The sequence below is a fragment of the Bombina bombina genome, chromosome 9 (genome assembly GCF_027579735.1).
Source record: "Bombina bombina isolate aBomBom1 chromosome 9, aBomBom1.pri, whole genome shotgun sequence".
NCBI classification, from domain to species: Eukaryota; Metazoa; Chordata; class Amphibia; order Anura; family Bombinatoridae; genus Bombina; species Bombina bombina.
Genome location: NC_069507.1, coordinates 275,011,023 through 275,028,589, shown reverse-complemented (window position 1 = coordinate 275,028,589; position 17,567 = coordinate 275,011,023). Strand labels below are relative to the sequence as shown.

The 17,567-nt window shown below is 54.4% G+C and overlaps 1 protein-coding gene across 1 annotated transcript in view; it reads right to left on the bottom strand.

Annotated features, from left to right (window-relative positions):
• The window catches only part of NECAP1 (NECAP endocytosis associated 1), a 62,533-nt gene extending 50,004 nt beyond the window's left edge, over window positions 1–12,529 (bottom strand). The window contains exons 1-7 of the mRNA XM_053693053.1: window positions 12,316–12,529; window positions 9,740–9,840; window positions 5,462–5,566; window positions 3,115–3,196; window positions 2,866–2,974; window positions 2,288–2,477; window positions 2,113–2,203 (exon numbers count right to left, since the gene is read on the bottom strand). Of these exons, the coding sequence (XP_053549028.1) occupies window positions 2,113–2,203; window positions 2,288–2,477; window positions 2,866–2,974; window positions 3,115–3,196; window positions 5,462–5,566; window positions 9,740–9,840; window positions 12,316–12,410 (773 nt within the window). The 5' untranslated portion in view covers window positions 12,411–12,529. The remainder of the gene's footprint in view (window positions 1–2,112; window positions 2,204–2,287; window positions 2,478–2,865; window positions 2,975–3,114; window positions 3,197–5,461; window positions 5,567–9,739; window positions 9,841–12,315) is intronic.
• Between the last annotated feature and the right edge of the window lie 5,038 nt (window positions 12,530–17,567).

Here is a 17,567-nt window from a genome sequence, read left to right as displayed (position 1 = left end):
GAGAGAGTTGAAAATGGAGAAGAGTCTTTTAGGGTTGGAGGAGTGAGTGGATATAAGAGAAGAGAAGTAGGTTTGCTTAGCTAAGCGAAGGGCAGAGGTGTAAGAGTAGAGAATGAACTTATAGTGCATGAAATCAGGTTCAGAGCGGGATTTCCTCCAGGCACGTTCAGCAGTGCGGGAGCATTTTTGTAGGTGACGTGTTTGTTGGGAGTGCCAGGGTTGGAGCCGACGACGTGGGGCTTTGCGAGGTTGGGGCGGAGCGAGAGTGTCAAGTGCAGCGGAGAGAGTATTGTTATAGTGGGTTATAGCAAGGTCAGGGCAGGATATCGTAGAAGTGTTGGGGAGGCGTATTTGAATAAGATTGGAGAGTTGGGGAGGGTCCACAGTGTGCAGATTTCTACTGGTGCGGGGGCGAGAGGGGGAGGTAGGTTTAGCATCTATATTAGGATTAAAGGTGAGCAGATGGTGGTCTGAGATGGGAAATGGGTGACAGGCAACATCAGAGAGAGAGCAGAGATAGGAGAATACCAGATTAATCGAGTGTCCATCACGGTGGGTAGGGAATAGGGTGGATTGTGAGAGGCCAAAGGAGTTAGTGAGTGAGAGAAGTTTAGAGGCAGCAGGGGCAGATAGGTTGTCAATGGGGATGTTGAAGTCCCCTAGGATTAGAGCAGGTGTATTTGTAGAGAGAAAGGAAGCCTGGCAGCGAAGTTATCAAGGAATTGGGAGGTTGTTCCAGGGGGGCGATAGATAACTGCCACTCTGAGAGAGAGAGGGGAGAACAGGCGAATGCAGTGGACCTCAAAAGGAAGAAAAGGAGAGAGACGGAAATGGAGATAGGTACTGATAGGAGCAGGAGGGGGGGAGTAAGATGCCAACACCGCCACCATGTCTCTCACCTGGCCTCGGTGTGTGGCTAAAGTGGAGACCGCCAATGTGTGTGAGAGCAGCAATGGAAGCAGTGTAAGAGGAAGATAGCCAGGTTTCAGTAATTGCTAAAAGGTAGAAAGCGTTGGAAACAAACAGGTCGTGAACAGTTGTAAGTTTGTTACAGACGGAGCGAGCGTTCCAGTGGGCGCAAGAAAAGGGAGGGGATAGGCGCTGTGTGTTAATGGAGATGAGATTGTTGGCATAGCATGACCTAGAATGTAAAAAAGTGTGGGGATTGCTGCAGGGCCAGGGTTAGGAGAGACATCACCAGCAGCAAGCAGTAGTAGCAATGATAGTGACAGAAGGTGAGAGTGAGATTTGTAGGAGCGCGTATGACTAGACACAGGAGAGTTAGAGGGGGAAGTGTTTCTAAGGACACAGAGTAGTTCATGAGAGGACAGCATAGGGGATGAGAGAAGGGAGGGAGAGATATTTATAGTGTGGGGGTTATTGTTATAGGGACATGCAGTGATTTTTAGGAGAAGGGCAGTCAGAGAGAGCAGAAAAGTCATAGCGAGCATCGTGTAGGTGTATAATTAGTAAGTTTACCTGTTAGTCGGTCTGCAGTTACCACCTCCAGTGAGTAACTCCGCTACTTGTAACATGGAGCTACTTAGAATCATTGAGCCACGGCCCAAAAATGAGCCTTAGGCCTACTCTATATGTAGCAGTAAAAAGTAATGAAATGATTTTAAGCAGCTGTTACAGGCAGTCTTAGCTAGCCATGAGTTACACACTTGCAAATTAGAGGTGGGGGGTGGCAGGATGAATGAATTTTAGACAGTATCTGATAAAACGATTACAGGTAGACAAAATGGAGACAGAGGAAATGGCTACCAGGGGAAACTTGTACAAATTAAAGGGGCGTTTAAAAGCAGTCAGTTAGGCAGAAACAGGGAGACATACCAGGGGAGACTTGTACAAATTAAAGGGGCGTTTATGTATGGTGCATATACAATTATCACTTTATTCATCATTAGACAACTGCTAATAACACAAATACATGTGCAGCTTCTTAACAATACTGAACATGGTTAAGCAAACAGTAACTGTAGACGCTTCAGAAGTTTTTTGGAACTGAAATTTTTCACAGAAAAAGGAGCAAAAATGTTCTTGTTCTTATAACAGGACATGTATGTGCCAGTCCTGTCCCATCAGGCAGCACTCACCATTCATACTGACCTTGATGCAGTGTTGAAATCTCCCCAGATGTCTAGTGAGGCAGCAGTGGGTTTAGCTTCTGGTGCTGGAGAATCCAAATCCAGCAGGATGTCTGAGAAAAGAAGCAGAAAGCAGCTGTTACAAGCCAAGGACCTCACGGGGGGGTGTGTTAACATGGGGCTGACAGTGCCATTACCTGGGCTGGCTGACGTGTTTTTGCCAGGCTGCAGGGGTGGAGGGGTCACGTGATTGGCAACAGGTACTGATGTTACTACAGGGGCAGGGGGTGCAATGACTTTACCACCGGGAGGGGGTGGGAGGAGGGAAATGCCCCCAGATCCTGCATTGCCTCGAGGCTTACAAGGGCCGTCACGCTTTTTAATGTTCTGAGAAAGAAGAAGAAAGATGAACGAGCACCGTAACAGTAATGAGCGTTTTCACCCCATGATATACTCCAGGGGTATTTCAGCTCCAGTCCTCAGGGAACCGTCACGGTGCAGATTTCTCTGACTAAGTGCAGCTGAGAGAAAGGAAATACTAGTGTGGAAACCTTAGACAATTTCATTACATATATTAGGAATCTGAACGGATGTGTGCAATGTGAATGCCCATCAGCCTTGTAGGCTACTCCACCATGACTACTAAGCTGGGACTTACAGTATGAAAAAAGAAAAAAAAACAAGCATTTTGTATTGTGGCCCTATTTTATAGTAGGGGCCATATCTTACTAACTACTAATGGGAAAACAAAGCAGGAATATATATGAGCACATACCCCAATATTCAGCTTAATAGTTTGACCTTCTTTAAAACCCAAATCTAGCTTCGGTTGGTTGTCCTGCCCTTGAGGTTCCTTTGAGAAGTCTGACTCCTGTTTCACCCACCTGCATAAAAAAGACAGATCAGAGTGTGGAGCCCTCATGCTCTAACCCAGACAACAAATGAGGAGCAGGCGCCTTCAGGTCTTTCTCAGTACAGCAGGTATCTTACTATATCCCTCTAACATGATCAGTTATAAACTTACTTAAAATGATCCTGCAAAGTAACATTGAAGTCAAAAGCATCACCACGATCTGAAAACCCTATGCCAATGAAAGCGCTTCTTCCTGAGGGAGAGAGAGGATCGTATACAAATTATTATTCCAAACAACATGGCACTCCCCAGACAAGAACATGAGTTGTATAAGTGTTACCCCCGGCCCTTATGTGCCTGTCCCCTCATCGGAGTGTCACACTGTCCCCCCCTCATCGGAGTGTCACACTGTCCCCCCCTCATCGGAGTGTCACACTGTCCCCCCCTCATCGGAGTGTCACACTGTCCCCCCCTCATCGGAGTGTCACACTGTCCCCCCCTCATCGGAGTGTCACACTGTCCCCCCCTCATCTGAGTGTCACACTGTCCCCCCCTCATCTGAGTGTCACACTGTCCCCCCCTCATCTGAGTGTCACACTGTCCCCCCCTCATCTGAGTGTCACACTACCCCCTGTCCCTTCATCTGTCACAGTGTCCCCTGTCCCTTCATCTGTCACAGTGTCCCGTGTCCCCTCCTCTGGGTGTCACACTGTCCCCTCCTCTGGGTGTCACACTGTCCCCTCCTCTGGGTGTCACACTGTCCCCTCCTCTGGGTGTCACACTGTCCCCTCCTCTGGGTGTCACACTGTCCCGTCACCTCAACTGTATGTCACACTGTCCCCTCATCTGTATGTCACACTGCCCCATCACCTCATCTGTATGTCACACTGTTCCCTCATCTGTATGTCACACTGCCCCATCACCTCATCTGTATGTCACACTGCCCCCTCATCTGTATGTCACACTGTCCCCTCATCTGTATGTCACACTGCCCCATCACCTCATCTGTATGTCACACTGTCCCCTCATCTGTATGTCACACTGCCCCCTCATCTGTATGTCACACTGCCCCCTCATCTGTATGTCACACTGCCCCCTCATCTGTGTGTCACACTGCCCCCTCATCTGTGTGTCACACTGCCCCCTCATCTGTGTGTCACACTGTCCCCTCATCTGTGTGTCACACTGTCCCCTCATCTGTGTGTCACACTGTCCCCTCATCTGTGTGTCACACTGTCCCCTCCTCTGTGTGTCACACTGTCCCGTCACCTCATCTGTATGTCACACTGTTCCCTCATCTGTATGTCACACTGCCCCGTCACCTCATCTGTATGTCACACTGTTCCCTCATCTGTATGTCACACTGCCCCATCACCTCATCTGTATGTCACACTGTCCCCTCATCTGTATGTCACACTGTCCCATCACCTCATCTGTATGTCACACTGCCCCCTCATCTGTATGTCACACTGCCCCCTCATCTGTATGTCACACTGCCCCCTCATCTGTGTGTCACACTGCCCCCTCATCTGTGTGTCACACTGCCCCCTCATCTGTGTGTCACACTGCCCCCTCATCTGTGTGTCACACTGTCCCCTCATCTGTGTGTCACACTGTCCCCTCCTCTGTATGTCACACTGTCCCGTCACCTCATCTGTATGTCACACTGTCACCTCATCTGTATGTCACACTGCCCCCTGTCATGTGTACCACTGCCTGTACAACCTATCACCTCATCTATATGTCACACTGCCCCCTGTGACCTCATCTGTATGTTACACTGTCACCTCATCTGTATGTCAAAATGTTCCCTGTCACCTCCTCTAGATGTCACACTGTCCCCTAGCACCTAATCTGTATGTCATACTGTCACATGTCCCACTGTCTGTACCTCCCACCTGTCACCTCATCTCTATGTCACATACCCACCTGTCACATCGTATATGTCCCACTGCCTGTACATCCCCCATCACCTCATCTGTATGTCACACTGTCCCCTGATCTGTATGTCACACTGTCCCCACATCTGTACGTCACACTGTCCCCACATCTGTATGTCACACTGTCCCCACATCTGTATGTCACACTGTCCCCACATCTGTATGTCACACTGTCCCGTCACCTCATCTGTATGTCACACTGTCCCCTGATCTGTATGTCACACTGTCCCCTGATCTGTATGTCACACTGTCCCCACATCTGTATGTCACACTGTCCCCACATCTGTATGTCACACTGTCCCGTCACCTCATCTGTATGTCACACTGTCCCGTCACCTCATCTGTATGTCACACTGTCCCCTGATCTGTATGTCACACTGTTTCCCATCATATGTCCCACTGCCTGTACCTCCTGTCAACTCATCTGTATGTCATACTGTCCTCTCATCTGTATGTCTCACTGTCCTCTCATCTGTATGTCATACTGTCCTCTCATCTGTATGAGACACTGTCCCCTGTCATATGTACCCACCCTTCCCCTCCTCTCTAACCCCTATATCCCTGTGTTCTTCACTTACCATTTCCATCCTGAATTCTGAGCACAAAGTACCGACTGGAATCAGTCACAGTCTCCACCGCTAGCCCAGGAAACTGATCAACAGGAGCCTGAGCAAAGAGCTCACCTGGGGTGGGAGAGAAGATTACTGACAGAGGAATGACCACTCCAGGTCAGGTAAATATATAAAGGGCAAACAAAAATGACTAAAAAGTGAGAACGGTCATTTCTCTCTATAAGCCGATGATCTAAAGCTCTCCAGTGAGATTATCTAAGAAATCTTCCTAGTACTGTGATATCTTACAAAGAATGTTATAGAAGCAAGCGTTCTCTTAAAGTGTTTATGTAGCTATGCAGGCGACACATACATCACTATATGATATTTAGTATCAAACTGTGCACTCTTCTATTTCCTCTCCTGAGCTGGCACAGTCTGTGAATACATACAAATCTCACTAGGGGATCTGGGTAAGGTTAGCGGGTTTTCCTCACATGGGGCGGACCTGGGTAAGGTTAGCGGGTTTTCCTCACATGGGGCGGACCTGGGTAAGATTAGCGGGTTCTCCTCACATGGGGCGGATCTGGGTAAGGTTAGCGGGTTCTCCTCACATGGGGCGGATCTGGGTAAGGTTAGCGGGTTCTCCTCACATGGGGCGGATCTGGGTAAGGTTAGCGGGTTCTCCTCACATGGGGCGGATCTGGGTAAGGTTAGCGGGTTTTCCTCACATGGGGCGGATCTGGGTAAGGTTAGCGGGTTTTCCTCACATGGGGCGGATCTGGGTAAGGTTAGCGGGTTTTCCTCACATGGGGCGGATCTGGGTAAGGTTAGCGGGTTTTCCTCACATGGGGCGGATCTGGGTAAGGTTAGCGGGTTTTCCTCACATGGGGGAGATCTGGGTAAGGTTAGCGGGTTTTCCTCACATGGGGCGGATCTGGGTAAGGTTAGCGGGTTTTCCTCACATGGGGGAGATCTGGGTAAGGTTAGCGGGTTTTCCTCACATGGCGGGGGGGATCTGGGTAAGGTTAGCGGGTTTTCCTCACATGGCGGGGGGGATCTGGGTAAGGTTAGCGGGTTTTCCTCACATGGCGGGGGGGATCTGGGTAAGGTTAGCGGGTTTTCCTCACATGGCGGGGGGGATCTGGGTAAGGTTAGCGGGTTTTCCTCACATGGGGCGGATCTGGGTAAGGTTAGCGGGTTTTCCTCACATGGGGGAGATCTGGGTAAGGTTAGCGGGTTTTCCTCACATGGGGCGGATCTGGGTAAGGTTAGCGGGTTTTCCTCACATGGGGCGGATCTGGGTAAGGTTAGCGGGTTTTCCTCACATGGGGGAGATCTGGGTAAGGTTAGCGGGTTTTCCCCACATGGGGCGGATCTGGGTAAGGTTAGCGGGTTTTCCTCACATGGCGGGGGGGATCTGGGTAAGGTTAGCGGGTTTTCCTCACATGGCGGGGGGGATCTGGGTAAGGTTAGCAGGTTTTCCTCACATGGCGGGGGGGGATCTGGGTAAGGTTAGTGGGTTTTCCTCACATGGGGCGGATCTGGGTAAGGTTAGCGGGTTTTCCTCACATGGGGCGGATCTGGGTAAGGTTAGCAGGTTTTCCTCACATGGGGCGGATTTGGGTAAGGTTAGCGGGTTCTCCTCACATGGGGCAGATCTGGGTAAGGTTAGCGGGTTTTCCTCACGGGGGGGGGGGGGGGGGGATCTGGGTCAGGGTAGCAGGCTTTCCTCACATGGGGGGAGATCTGGGTAAGGTTAGCGGGTTTTCCTCACATGGGGCGGATCTGGGTAAGGTTAGCGGGTTTTCCTCACATGGCGGGGGGGGATCTGGGTAAGGTTAGTGGGTTTTCCTCACATGGGGCGGATCTGGGTAAGGTTAGCGGGTTTTCCTCACATGGGGCGGATCTGGGTAAGGTTAGCAGGTTTTCCTCACATGGGGCGGATTTGGGTAAGGTTAGCGGGTTCTCCTCACATGGGGCAGATCTGGGTAAGGTTAGCGGGTTTTCCTCACGGGGGGGGGGGGGGGGGGATCTGGGTCAGGGTAGCAGGCTTTCCTCACATGGGGGGAGATCTGGGTAAGGTTAGCGGGTTTTCCTCACATGGGGGGGGATCTGGGTCAGGTTAGCGGCTTTCCTCACATGGGGGGAGATCTGGGTAAGGTTAGCAGGTTTTCCTCACATTGGGGGGGGAAGCTGGGTCAGGTTAGCAGGTTTTCCTGTCATAGGGGGGGGGTATCTGGGTCAGGGTAGCGGGTTTTCCTCACATGGGGGGGTCTCTGGGTCAGGTTAGCAGGCTTTCCTCACATGGGGCGGATTTGGGTAAGGTTAGCGGGTTTTCCTCACATGGGGGGATCTGAGTAAGGTTAGCAGGTTTTCCTCACATGGGGAGGTATCTGGGTCAGGTTAGCAGGCTTTCCTCACATGGGGCGGATCTGGGTAAGGTTAGCGGGTTTTCCTCACATGGGGCGGATTTGGGTAAGGTTAGCGGGTTTTCCTCACATGGGGCGGATCTGGGTAAGGTTAGCGGGTTTTCCTCACATGGCGGGGGGGATCTGGGTAAGGTTAGCGGGTTTTCCTCACATGGGGCGGATCTGGGTAAGGTTAGCGGGTTTTCCTCACATGGGGCGGATCTGGGTAAGGTTAGCGGGTTTTCCTCACATGGCGGGGGGGGATCTGGGTAAGGTTAGCGGGTTTTCCTCACATGGGGCGGATCTGGGTAAGGTTAGCGGGTTTTCCTCACATGGGGCGGATCTGGGTAAGGTTAGCGGGTTTTCCTCACATGGGGCGGATCTGGGTAAGGTTAGCGGGTTCTCCTCACATGGGGCAGATCTGGGTAAGGTTAGCGGGTTCTCCTCACATGGGGCAGATCTGGGTAAGGTTAGCGGGTTTTCCTCACGGGGGGGGGGGGATCTGGGTCAGGTTAGCAGGCTTTCCTCACATGGGGGGAGATCTGGGTAAGGTTAGCGGGTTTTCCTCACATGGGGGGGGATCTGGGTCAGGTTAGCGGCTTTCCTCACATGGGGGGAGATCTGGGTAAGGTTAGCAGGTTTTCCTCACATTGGGGGGGGGAGCTGGGTCAGGTTAGCGGGTTTTCCTGTCATGGGGGGGGGGGGGGGTATCTGGGTCAGGGTAGCGGGTTTTCCTCACATGGGGGGGGGTCTCTGGGTCAGGTTAGCAGGCTTTACTCACATGGGGCGGATTTGGGTAAGGTTAGCGGGTTTTCCTCACATGGGGGGATCTGAGTAAGGTTAGCAGGTTTTCCTCACATGGGGAGGTATCTGGGTCAGGTTAGCAGGCTTTCCTCACATGGGGCGGATCTGGGTAAGGTTAGCGGGTTTTCCTCACATGGGGCGGATCTGGGTAAGGTTAGCGGGTTCTCCTCACATGGGGCAGATCTGGGTAAGGTTAGCGGGTTCTCCTCACATGGGGCAGATCTGGGTAAGGTTAGCGGGTTTTCCTCACGGGGGGGGGGGGGATCTGGGTCAGGTTAGCAGGCTTTCCTCACATGGGGGGAGATCTGGGTAAGGTTAGCGGGTTTTCCTCACATGGGGGGGGATCTGGGTCAGGTTAGCGGCTTTCCTCACATGGGGGGAGATCTGGGTAAGGTTAGCAGGTTTTCCTCACATTGGGGGGGGGAGCTGGGTCAGGTTAGCGGGTTTTCCTGTCATGGGGGGGGGGGGGGGTATCTGGGTCAGGGTAGCGGGTTTTCCTCACATGGGGGGGGGTCTCTGGGTCAGGTTAGCAGGCTTTACTCACATGGGGCGGATTTGGGTAAGGTTAGCGGGTTTTCCTCACATGGGGGGATCTGAGTAAGGTTAGCAGGTTTTCCTCACATGGGGAGGTATCTGGGTCAGGTTAGCAGGCTTTCCTCACATGGGGCGGATTTGGGTCAGGTTAACGGGTTTTCCTCACATGGGGGATCTGGGTCAGGTTACCGGGTTTTCCTCACATGGGGCGGATCTGGGTCAGGTTAACGGGTTTTCCTCACATGGGGGATCTGGGTCAGGTTAGCGGGTTTTCCTCACATGGGGGGGGGGGTCTGGGTCAGGTTAGCGGGTTTTCCTCACATGGGGGGGGGGGGAGCTGGGTCAGGTTAGCAGGTTTTCCTGTCATGGGGGGGGGGGGAGAATGTGGGTCAGGGTAGCAGGTTTTCCTCACATGGGGGGGTGTGGGTCAGGTTAGCAGGTTTTCCTCACATGGGGGGGTCTGGGTCAGGTTAGCGGGTTTTCCTCACATGGGGCGGATCTGGGTCAGGTTAGCGGGTTTTCCTCACATGGGAGGATCTGGGTTCATCTGAGGTACCTGACACTTTGTCCTCCAGCTTCACATAAGCTACTTTGCCCTTGGATGTCACCCGCATTCTTCCTGTCCAATCAGGTTGGTCAAGCTTCCAGTCAGATGCCCTAAAGGTGAGAAAGTAGTAATCAGTAAGTAATTTCAAGCTAGCTCTCTCAGTCCCTGCGTGCCTCTGTCTCGGGCCTCTCAGTCCCTGCGTGCCTCTGTCTCGGGCCTCTCAGTCCCTGCGTGCCTCTGTCTCGGGCCTCTCAGTCCCTGCGTGCCTCTGTCTCGGGCCTCTCAGTCCCTGCGTGCCTCTGTCTCGGGCCTCTCAGTCCCTGCGTGCCTCTGTCTCGGGCCTCTCAGTCCCTGCGTGCCTCTGTCTCGGGCCTCTCAGTCCCTGCGTGCCTCTGTCTCGGGCCTCTCAGTCCCTGCGTGCCTCTGTCTCGGGCCTCTCAGTCCCTGCGTGCCTCTGTCTCGGGCCTCTCAGTCCCTGCGTGCCTCTGTCTCGGGCCTCTCAGTCCCTGCGTGCCTCTGTCTCGGGCCTCTCAGTCCCTGCGTGCCTCTGTCTCGGGCCTCTCAGTCCCTGCGTGCCTCTGTCTCGGGCCTCTCAGACCCTGCGTGCCTCTGTCTCGGGCCTCTCAGACCCTGCGTGCCTCTGTCTCGGGCCTCTCAGACCCTGCGTGCCTCTGTCTCGGGCCTCTCAGACCCTGCGTGCCTCTGTCTCGGGCCTCTCAGACCCTGCGTGCCTCTGTCTCGGGCCTCTCAGACCCTGCGTGCCTCTGTCTCGGGCCTCTCAGACCCTGCGTGCCTCTGTCTCGGGCCTCTCAGTCCCTGCGTGCCTCTGTCTCGGGCCTCTCAGTCCCTGCGTGCCTCTGTCTCGGGCCTCTCAGTCCCTGCGTGCCTCTGTCTCGGGCCTCTCAGTCCCTGCGTGCCTCTGTCTCGGGCCTCTCAGTCCCTGCGTGCCTCTGTCTCGGGCCTCTCAGTCCCTGCGTGCCTCTGTCTCGGGCCTCTCAGTCCCTGCGTGTCTCTGTCTCGGGCCTCTCAGTCCCTGCGTGTCTCTGTCTCGGGCCTCTCAGTCCCTGCGTGTCTCTGTCTCGGGCCTCTCAGTCCCTGCGTGTCTCTGTCTCGGGCCTCTCAGTCCCTGCGTGTCTCTGTCTCGGGCCTCTCAGTCCCTGCGTGTCTCTGTCTCGGGCCTCTCAGTCCCTGCGTGTCTCTGTCTCGGGCCTCTCAGTCCCTGCGTGTCTCTGTCTCGGGCCTCTCAGTCCCTGCGTGTCTCTGTCTCGGGCCTCTCAGTCCCTGCGTGTCTCTGTCTCGGGCCTCTCAGTCCCTGCGTGTCTCTGTCTCGGGCCTCTCAGTCCCTGCGTGTCTCTGTCTCGGGCCTCTCAGTCCCTGCGTGTCTCTGTCTCGGGCCTCTCAGTCCCTGCGTGTCTCTGTCTCGGGCCTCTCAGTCCCTGCGTGTCTCTGTCTCGGGCCTCTCAGTCCCTGCGTGTCTCTGTCTCGGGCCTCTCAGTCCCTGCGTGTCTCTGTCTCGGGCCTCTCAGTCCCTGCGTGTCTCTGTCTCGGGCCTCTCAGTCCCTGCGTGTCTCTGTCTCGGGCCTCTCAGTCCCTGCGTGTCTCTGTCTCGGGCCTCTCAGTCCCTGCGTGTCTCTGTCTCAGGCCTCTCTCTCTCTCAGTCCCTGTGTGTTTCTGTCTCAGGCCTCTCTCTCTCAGTCCCTGTGTGTCTCTGTCTCAGGCCTCTCTCTCTCAGTCCCTGTGTGTTTCTGTCTCAGGCCTCTCAGTCCCTGTGTGTCTCTGTCTCAGGCCTCTCTCTCTCAGTCCCTGTGTGTTTCTGTCTCAGGCCTCTCAGTCCCTGTATGTTTCTGTCTCAGGCCTCTCTCTCTCAGTCCCTGTGTGTTTCTGTCTCAGGCCTCTCAGTCCCTGTGTGTTTCTGTCTCAGGCCTCTCAGTCCCTGTGTGTTTCTGTCTCAGGCCTCTCAGTCCCTGTGTGTTTCTGTCTCAGGCCTCTCTCTCTCAGTCCCTGTGTGTTTCTGTCTCAGGCCTCTCAGTCCCTGTGTGTTTCTGTCTCAGGCCTCTCAGTCCCTGTGTGTTTCTGTCTCAGGCCTCTCTCTCTCAGTCCCTGTGTGTTTCTGTCTCAGGCCTCTCAGTCCCTGTGTGTTTCTGTCTCAGGCCTCTCTCTCTCAGTCCCTGTGTGTTTCTGTCTCAGGCCTCTCAGTCCCTGTGTGTTTCTGTCTCAGGCCTCTCAGTCCCTGTGTGTTTATGTCTCAGGCCTCTCAGTCCCTGTGTGTTTCTGTCTCAGGCCTCTCAGTCCCTGTGTGTTTCTGTCTCAGGCCTCTCAGTCCCTGTGTGTTTCTGTCTCAGGCCTCTCAGTCCCTGTGTGTTTCTGTCTCAGGCCTCTCAGTCCCTGTGTGTCTCTGTCTCAGGCCTCTCTCTCTCAGTCCCTGTGTGTTTCTGTCTCAGGCCTCTCTCTCTCAGTCCCTGTGTGTTTCTGTCTCAGGCCTCTCAGTCCCTGTGTGTTTCTGTCTCGGGCCTCTCAGTCCCTGTGTATTTTTTTGTCTCAGGCCGCCTGACACCGCTCTGGGCTGGGCCGGACCTCACACTGACCTGTACCCCCGGTTAGAGGCCCGGGGTGGGATTCGGTACACGCTGATATCGGGTTTCACACATAACACGGACTCGTAATCCACCTCGGCTGCCATTTTCCCCTTGCCCCAGATGTCACGCAGTTACCATAGCAATATCAGGTGAAGATGTGCAGTCACGTGATCACAGCCTGACATATTACCGCCATATTAAGTGTGGGCAGCATCTGCCAGTGACAGGTCAGAAGGAATTCAGTGTTACTAGTACTACCCACTGCCTGCCTGGTAACTGTGCCCGTACCGGCTACTGCGTGAGGTGTCTCGTAACCATTCATAGGGAAATAAGCCCGAAGTGCTCTTTAAACACACAACTTGACCCCCGAGCGATAACTATAACCTAGTGCTCTCACAGGACCACCCAGCCCATGTCTTTAGTACCACCTGACCCTCCCTACAGGACCACCCAGCCCATGTCTTTAGTACCACCTGACCCTCGGCCTCCCTCTAGGACCACCCAGCCCATGTCCTCGTACCACCGACCTGACCCCTACCTACAGGGCCACCCAGACCATGCCATTAGTACCACCTGACCTTCCCTACAGGGCCACCCAGCCCATTTCCTTAGTACCACCTGACCCTCCCCACAGGACCACCCAGCCTTTGTCCTGGTACCACCTGACCCTCCGTAAGGACCACCCAGCCTATCCTTTAGTACCACCCGGCCCACTCCCTACAGGACCACCCGGCCCATGTCCATAGTACCACCTGACCCTCTATACAAGACCATCCAGCCCATGTCCCTGGGTACAACCTGACCCTCCCTACAGGACCATCCAGCCAATGCCCCTAGTAATACCTGACCCTCCCTACAGGACCACCGGCCCATGTCCATAGCACCACCTGACCCTCCCTACAGGACCACTCAACCAATGCCCCTAGTACCACCTGACCCTCCCTACAGGACCACCCAGCCCATACTCTTAGTACCACCTGACCCTCCCTACAGGACTACCCAGCCCTTGTCCTGGTACCACCTGACCTTCCCTAAGGACCTGGACCACCCAGCCAATGCCCTTTGTACCACCCAGCGCCATTCCTACAGCACCACCCGTCCCATGTCCATAGTACCACCTGACCCTCCCTAAGGACCACCCAGCCCATGCCCTTATTACCACCCGGCCCTCTCCCTACAGGACCACCCGGCCCATGCCCTTAGTACCACCTGACCCTCCCTTCAGGACCACCCAGCCAATACCCCTGGTACCACCTGACCCTCCCTATAGGACCATCCAGCCCATGTCCATAGCACCACCTGACCCTCCCTACAGGACCACCCAGCCAATTCCCCTAGTACCACCTGGCCCTCCCTACAGCATCACCCGGCTCTTGCCCCTAGTACCACCTGATGCTCCCTACAGGACCACCCAGCCCATGCCCTTTGTACCACCTGACCCGCCCTACTGGACCACCCTGCCCATGCCCTTAGTACCACCTCACCCTCCCTTCAGGACCACCCAGCCAATACCCCTGGTACCACCTGACCCTCCCTATAGGACCATCCAGCCCCTGTCCATAGCACCACCTGACCCTCCCTACAGGACCACCCAGCCAATTCCCCTAGTACTACCTGGCCCTCCCTACAGCATCACCCGGCTCTTGCCCCTAGTACCACCTGATGCTCCCTACAGGACCACCCAGTCCATGCCCTTTGTACCACCTGACCCTCCCTACAGGACCACACAGCCCATGCCCTTGGTACTACCTGACCCTCCCTACAGGACCACCCAGCCCACGCCCTTAGTACCACCTGACCCTCCCTACAGGACCACCCAGCCCATGCCTTTAGTACCACCTGACCCTTCCTACAAGACCACCCAGCCCATGCCCTTAGTACCACCTGACCCTCCCTAAGGACCACCCAGCCCATGCCTTAGTACCAACCACCCCACCCCCTACAGGACCACCCTGCCCATGTCCATAGTACCACCTGACCCTCCCTACAAGAATAACCAGCCCATGCCCCTGCTACCACCTGAACCTCCCTACAGGACCATCCAACCAATTCCCCTAGTACTACCTGACCCTCCCTACAGGACCACCCGGTCCAATGTCCATAGCACCACCTGACCCTCCCTACAGGACCACCCAGCCAATGCCCCTAGTACCACCTGACTGTCCCTACAGGACCACACAGCTCTTGCCCCTTGTAGCATCTGGCCCTCTCTACAGGACCACCTAGCCCAGGCTCTTAGTACCACCTGACCCTCCCTACAGGACCACCCAGCCCATGCCCTCCCTACAGTACTACCCAGCCCATGTCCATAGTACCACCTGACCCTCCCTAAGGACCACCCAGCCCATGCCCTTAGCACCACCTGGCCCTCTACCTACAGGACTACCTGGCCCATGCCCTTAGTACCACCTGACCCTCCCATCAGGACCACCCAGCCAATACCCCTGGTACCACCTGACCATCCCTACAGGACCATCCACACCATGTCCATAGCACCACCTGACGATCCCTTCAGGACCACCCAGCCAATAACCCTGGTACCACCTGACCCTCCCTACAGGACCATCCACACCATATCTATAGCACCACCTGGCCCTCCCTACAGGACAACCCGGCTCTTGCCCCTAGTACCACCTGATCCTCCCTACATGACTACTCAGCCCATGGCCTTTGTACCACCTGACCCTCCATACTGGACCACCCAGCCCATGCCCTTGGTACCACCTGACCCTCCCTACAGGACCACCTGGCCCCCCTGGTGCCACCTGACCCTCCCTACAGGACCACCCAGCCAATGCCCCTGGTACCACCTGACCCTTCTTACAGGACCACTGAGCCCATGCCCTTGGTACCACCTGACCCTCCCTAAAGGACCACCCAGGCCATGCCCCTGGTACCACCTGACTCTCCCTACAGGACCACCCAGCCAATGCCCCTAGTACCACCATACCGTCCCTACAGGACCACCAAGCCCATGCCCTTGGTACCACCTGACTTACCTTACCGGACCACCCAGTCCATGCCCCTGGAACCACCTGAGCCTCCCTACAGGACCACACAGCCAATGCCCCTAGTACCACCTGACTCTCCCTACAGGAACACCCGGCCCATGTACTTGGTACCACCTGACCTTCCCTAAAGGACAACCCAGCCAATGCCCTTAGTACCACCAGTGCCACCTGGCCCAGTCCCCTAGTACCTCCTGACATACCCGGCCCATGCCCCACCTGACCCTCCCTACAGGACCACACAGCCAATGCCCCTAGTACCACCTGACTCTCCCTACAGGACCACCCAGCCCACACACTTGGTACCACCTGACTATCCCTAAAGGACAAACCAGCCAATGCCCTTAGTACCACCAGAACCCTCCCTATAGGGCCACCTGGCCCAGGCCCCTAGTACCACCTGACATATCCGGCCCATGCCCCACCTGACATTCCCTACAGGACCACCCAGCCAGTGCCCCTAGTACCACCTGACCTACAGGACCACCCAGTCCATGTCCTTGGCACCACCTCACCCTCCCTACAGGACCACCTAGTCCATGCCCTTAGTACCACATACTGTCCATACAGGACCACCTGGCCCATGCCCTTAGTACCACCTTACCCTCCCTTTAGGACCACCCAGCCCATGACCCTGGTACCACCTGACCCTCCCTACAGGACCAACCGACCCATGCCCTGATACAACCTGACCCTTTCTATAGGACCACCTGATCCCCCTGGTACCACCTGACCCTCCCTACAGGACCACCCAGCCAATGCCCCTAGAACCACCCAGCCAATGACCCTAGTACCACCTAACATTCCCTATAGGACAACCAAGCTTATGTCCCTAGTACCACCTGACCCTCCCTACAGGACCACTCAGTTCACACCCTTGGTACCACCTGACCCTCCCTACAGGACCACCCAGCCAATGCCCCTACAACCACCTTACATTCCCTATAGGACAACCAAGCTTATGCCCCTAGTACCACCTGACCCTCCCTACAGGACCATTCAGTTCACACCCATGATACCACCATGACCCTCCCTATAGGACCACATGGCCCATGCCCTTGGTACCACCTTACCCTCCCTTTAGGAGTGTCCAGCCCATGCCCCTGGTGCCACCTGACCCTCCCTACAGGACCAACTAACCATGCCCTGGTACCACCTGACCCTCCTTACAGGGCCACCTGACCCCCCTGGTACCACCTGACCCTCCCTACAGGACCACCCAGCCAATGCCCCTAGTACCACCTGACCCTCCCTACAGGACCACCCAGTCCATGTCCTTGGCACCACCTCACCCTCCCTACAGGACCACTCAGTTTATGTCCTTGGTTCCACCTTACCCTCCCCGGCGTGGCCCATCTAGAACAAAATGTATGTTTGGGGTTAGCTGTACAGATCCTTTGTTTAGAAGATAATTGCCTGGAATTTCATGGCTATTCCGTCCTTATAGATAGGTTGTAAATATTAGTAAAAGTCCTGTTGTTATGAAAATCTGTCAGCAGACACAGGTTTAATATGTGGTTGGTTTTTAGCAGAGCAAGACAGAAAATCTACCTAATCAACCTATCTTGAATGATGGATTACCTCCTTAGTGTGTGTCTATCCTGTCTTCGGATTAGGAGTCTTTTTATGCTGCTGAAAACATCAAGGCTACTGTTTGTGATATAAAGTGCATGCTGGGTCTGTTTTCTGGTTTTAAATGCTGTTTGTGATCTGATTTGCAAACTGGGGCTACTTTTTTAGATTTAAAGACACTTCTCCTTTGTTTGCTGAAAGCATCAGGATTACCAAATGGGATCTGACTTATGTGCTGTTCTATCTACTTTGTGAGATACACTGCCTAATAGGAAAATTAGTGAAATACCATGATTATCCAGTTGGTGTACTGGTAGTGAAGGCGTTGGGCATATCAGCACGCCACTTGCTTGTATGGAAAGGGGATTGGACGGCTATGCTATATATTCGATTGAGAACTACAAACAGTGACCAATCTTGGAAAAGCATACAACCTGAAGGTTTCTACCACTGACAAGAGGCATTACCATCCCAAACAAGTCCCTTTGAAAGGCCAATACAAGTTGGATACACCAGATACGTTTAATACTTACCTCATAGTGATTGAGGTAATATAAAGTAAGTGGACACCCAAAAGGGGATTAAACAAGAGGTCCTGCACATATTGACCTGAAGGAGAACTGTTGTAATTCATCTGGGTTTTCTTTTAAACTGAACATATATTTATATTTATGATGAGAG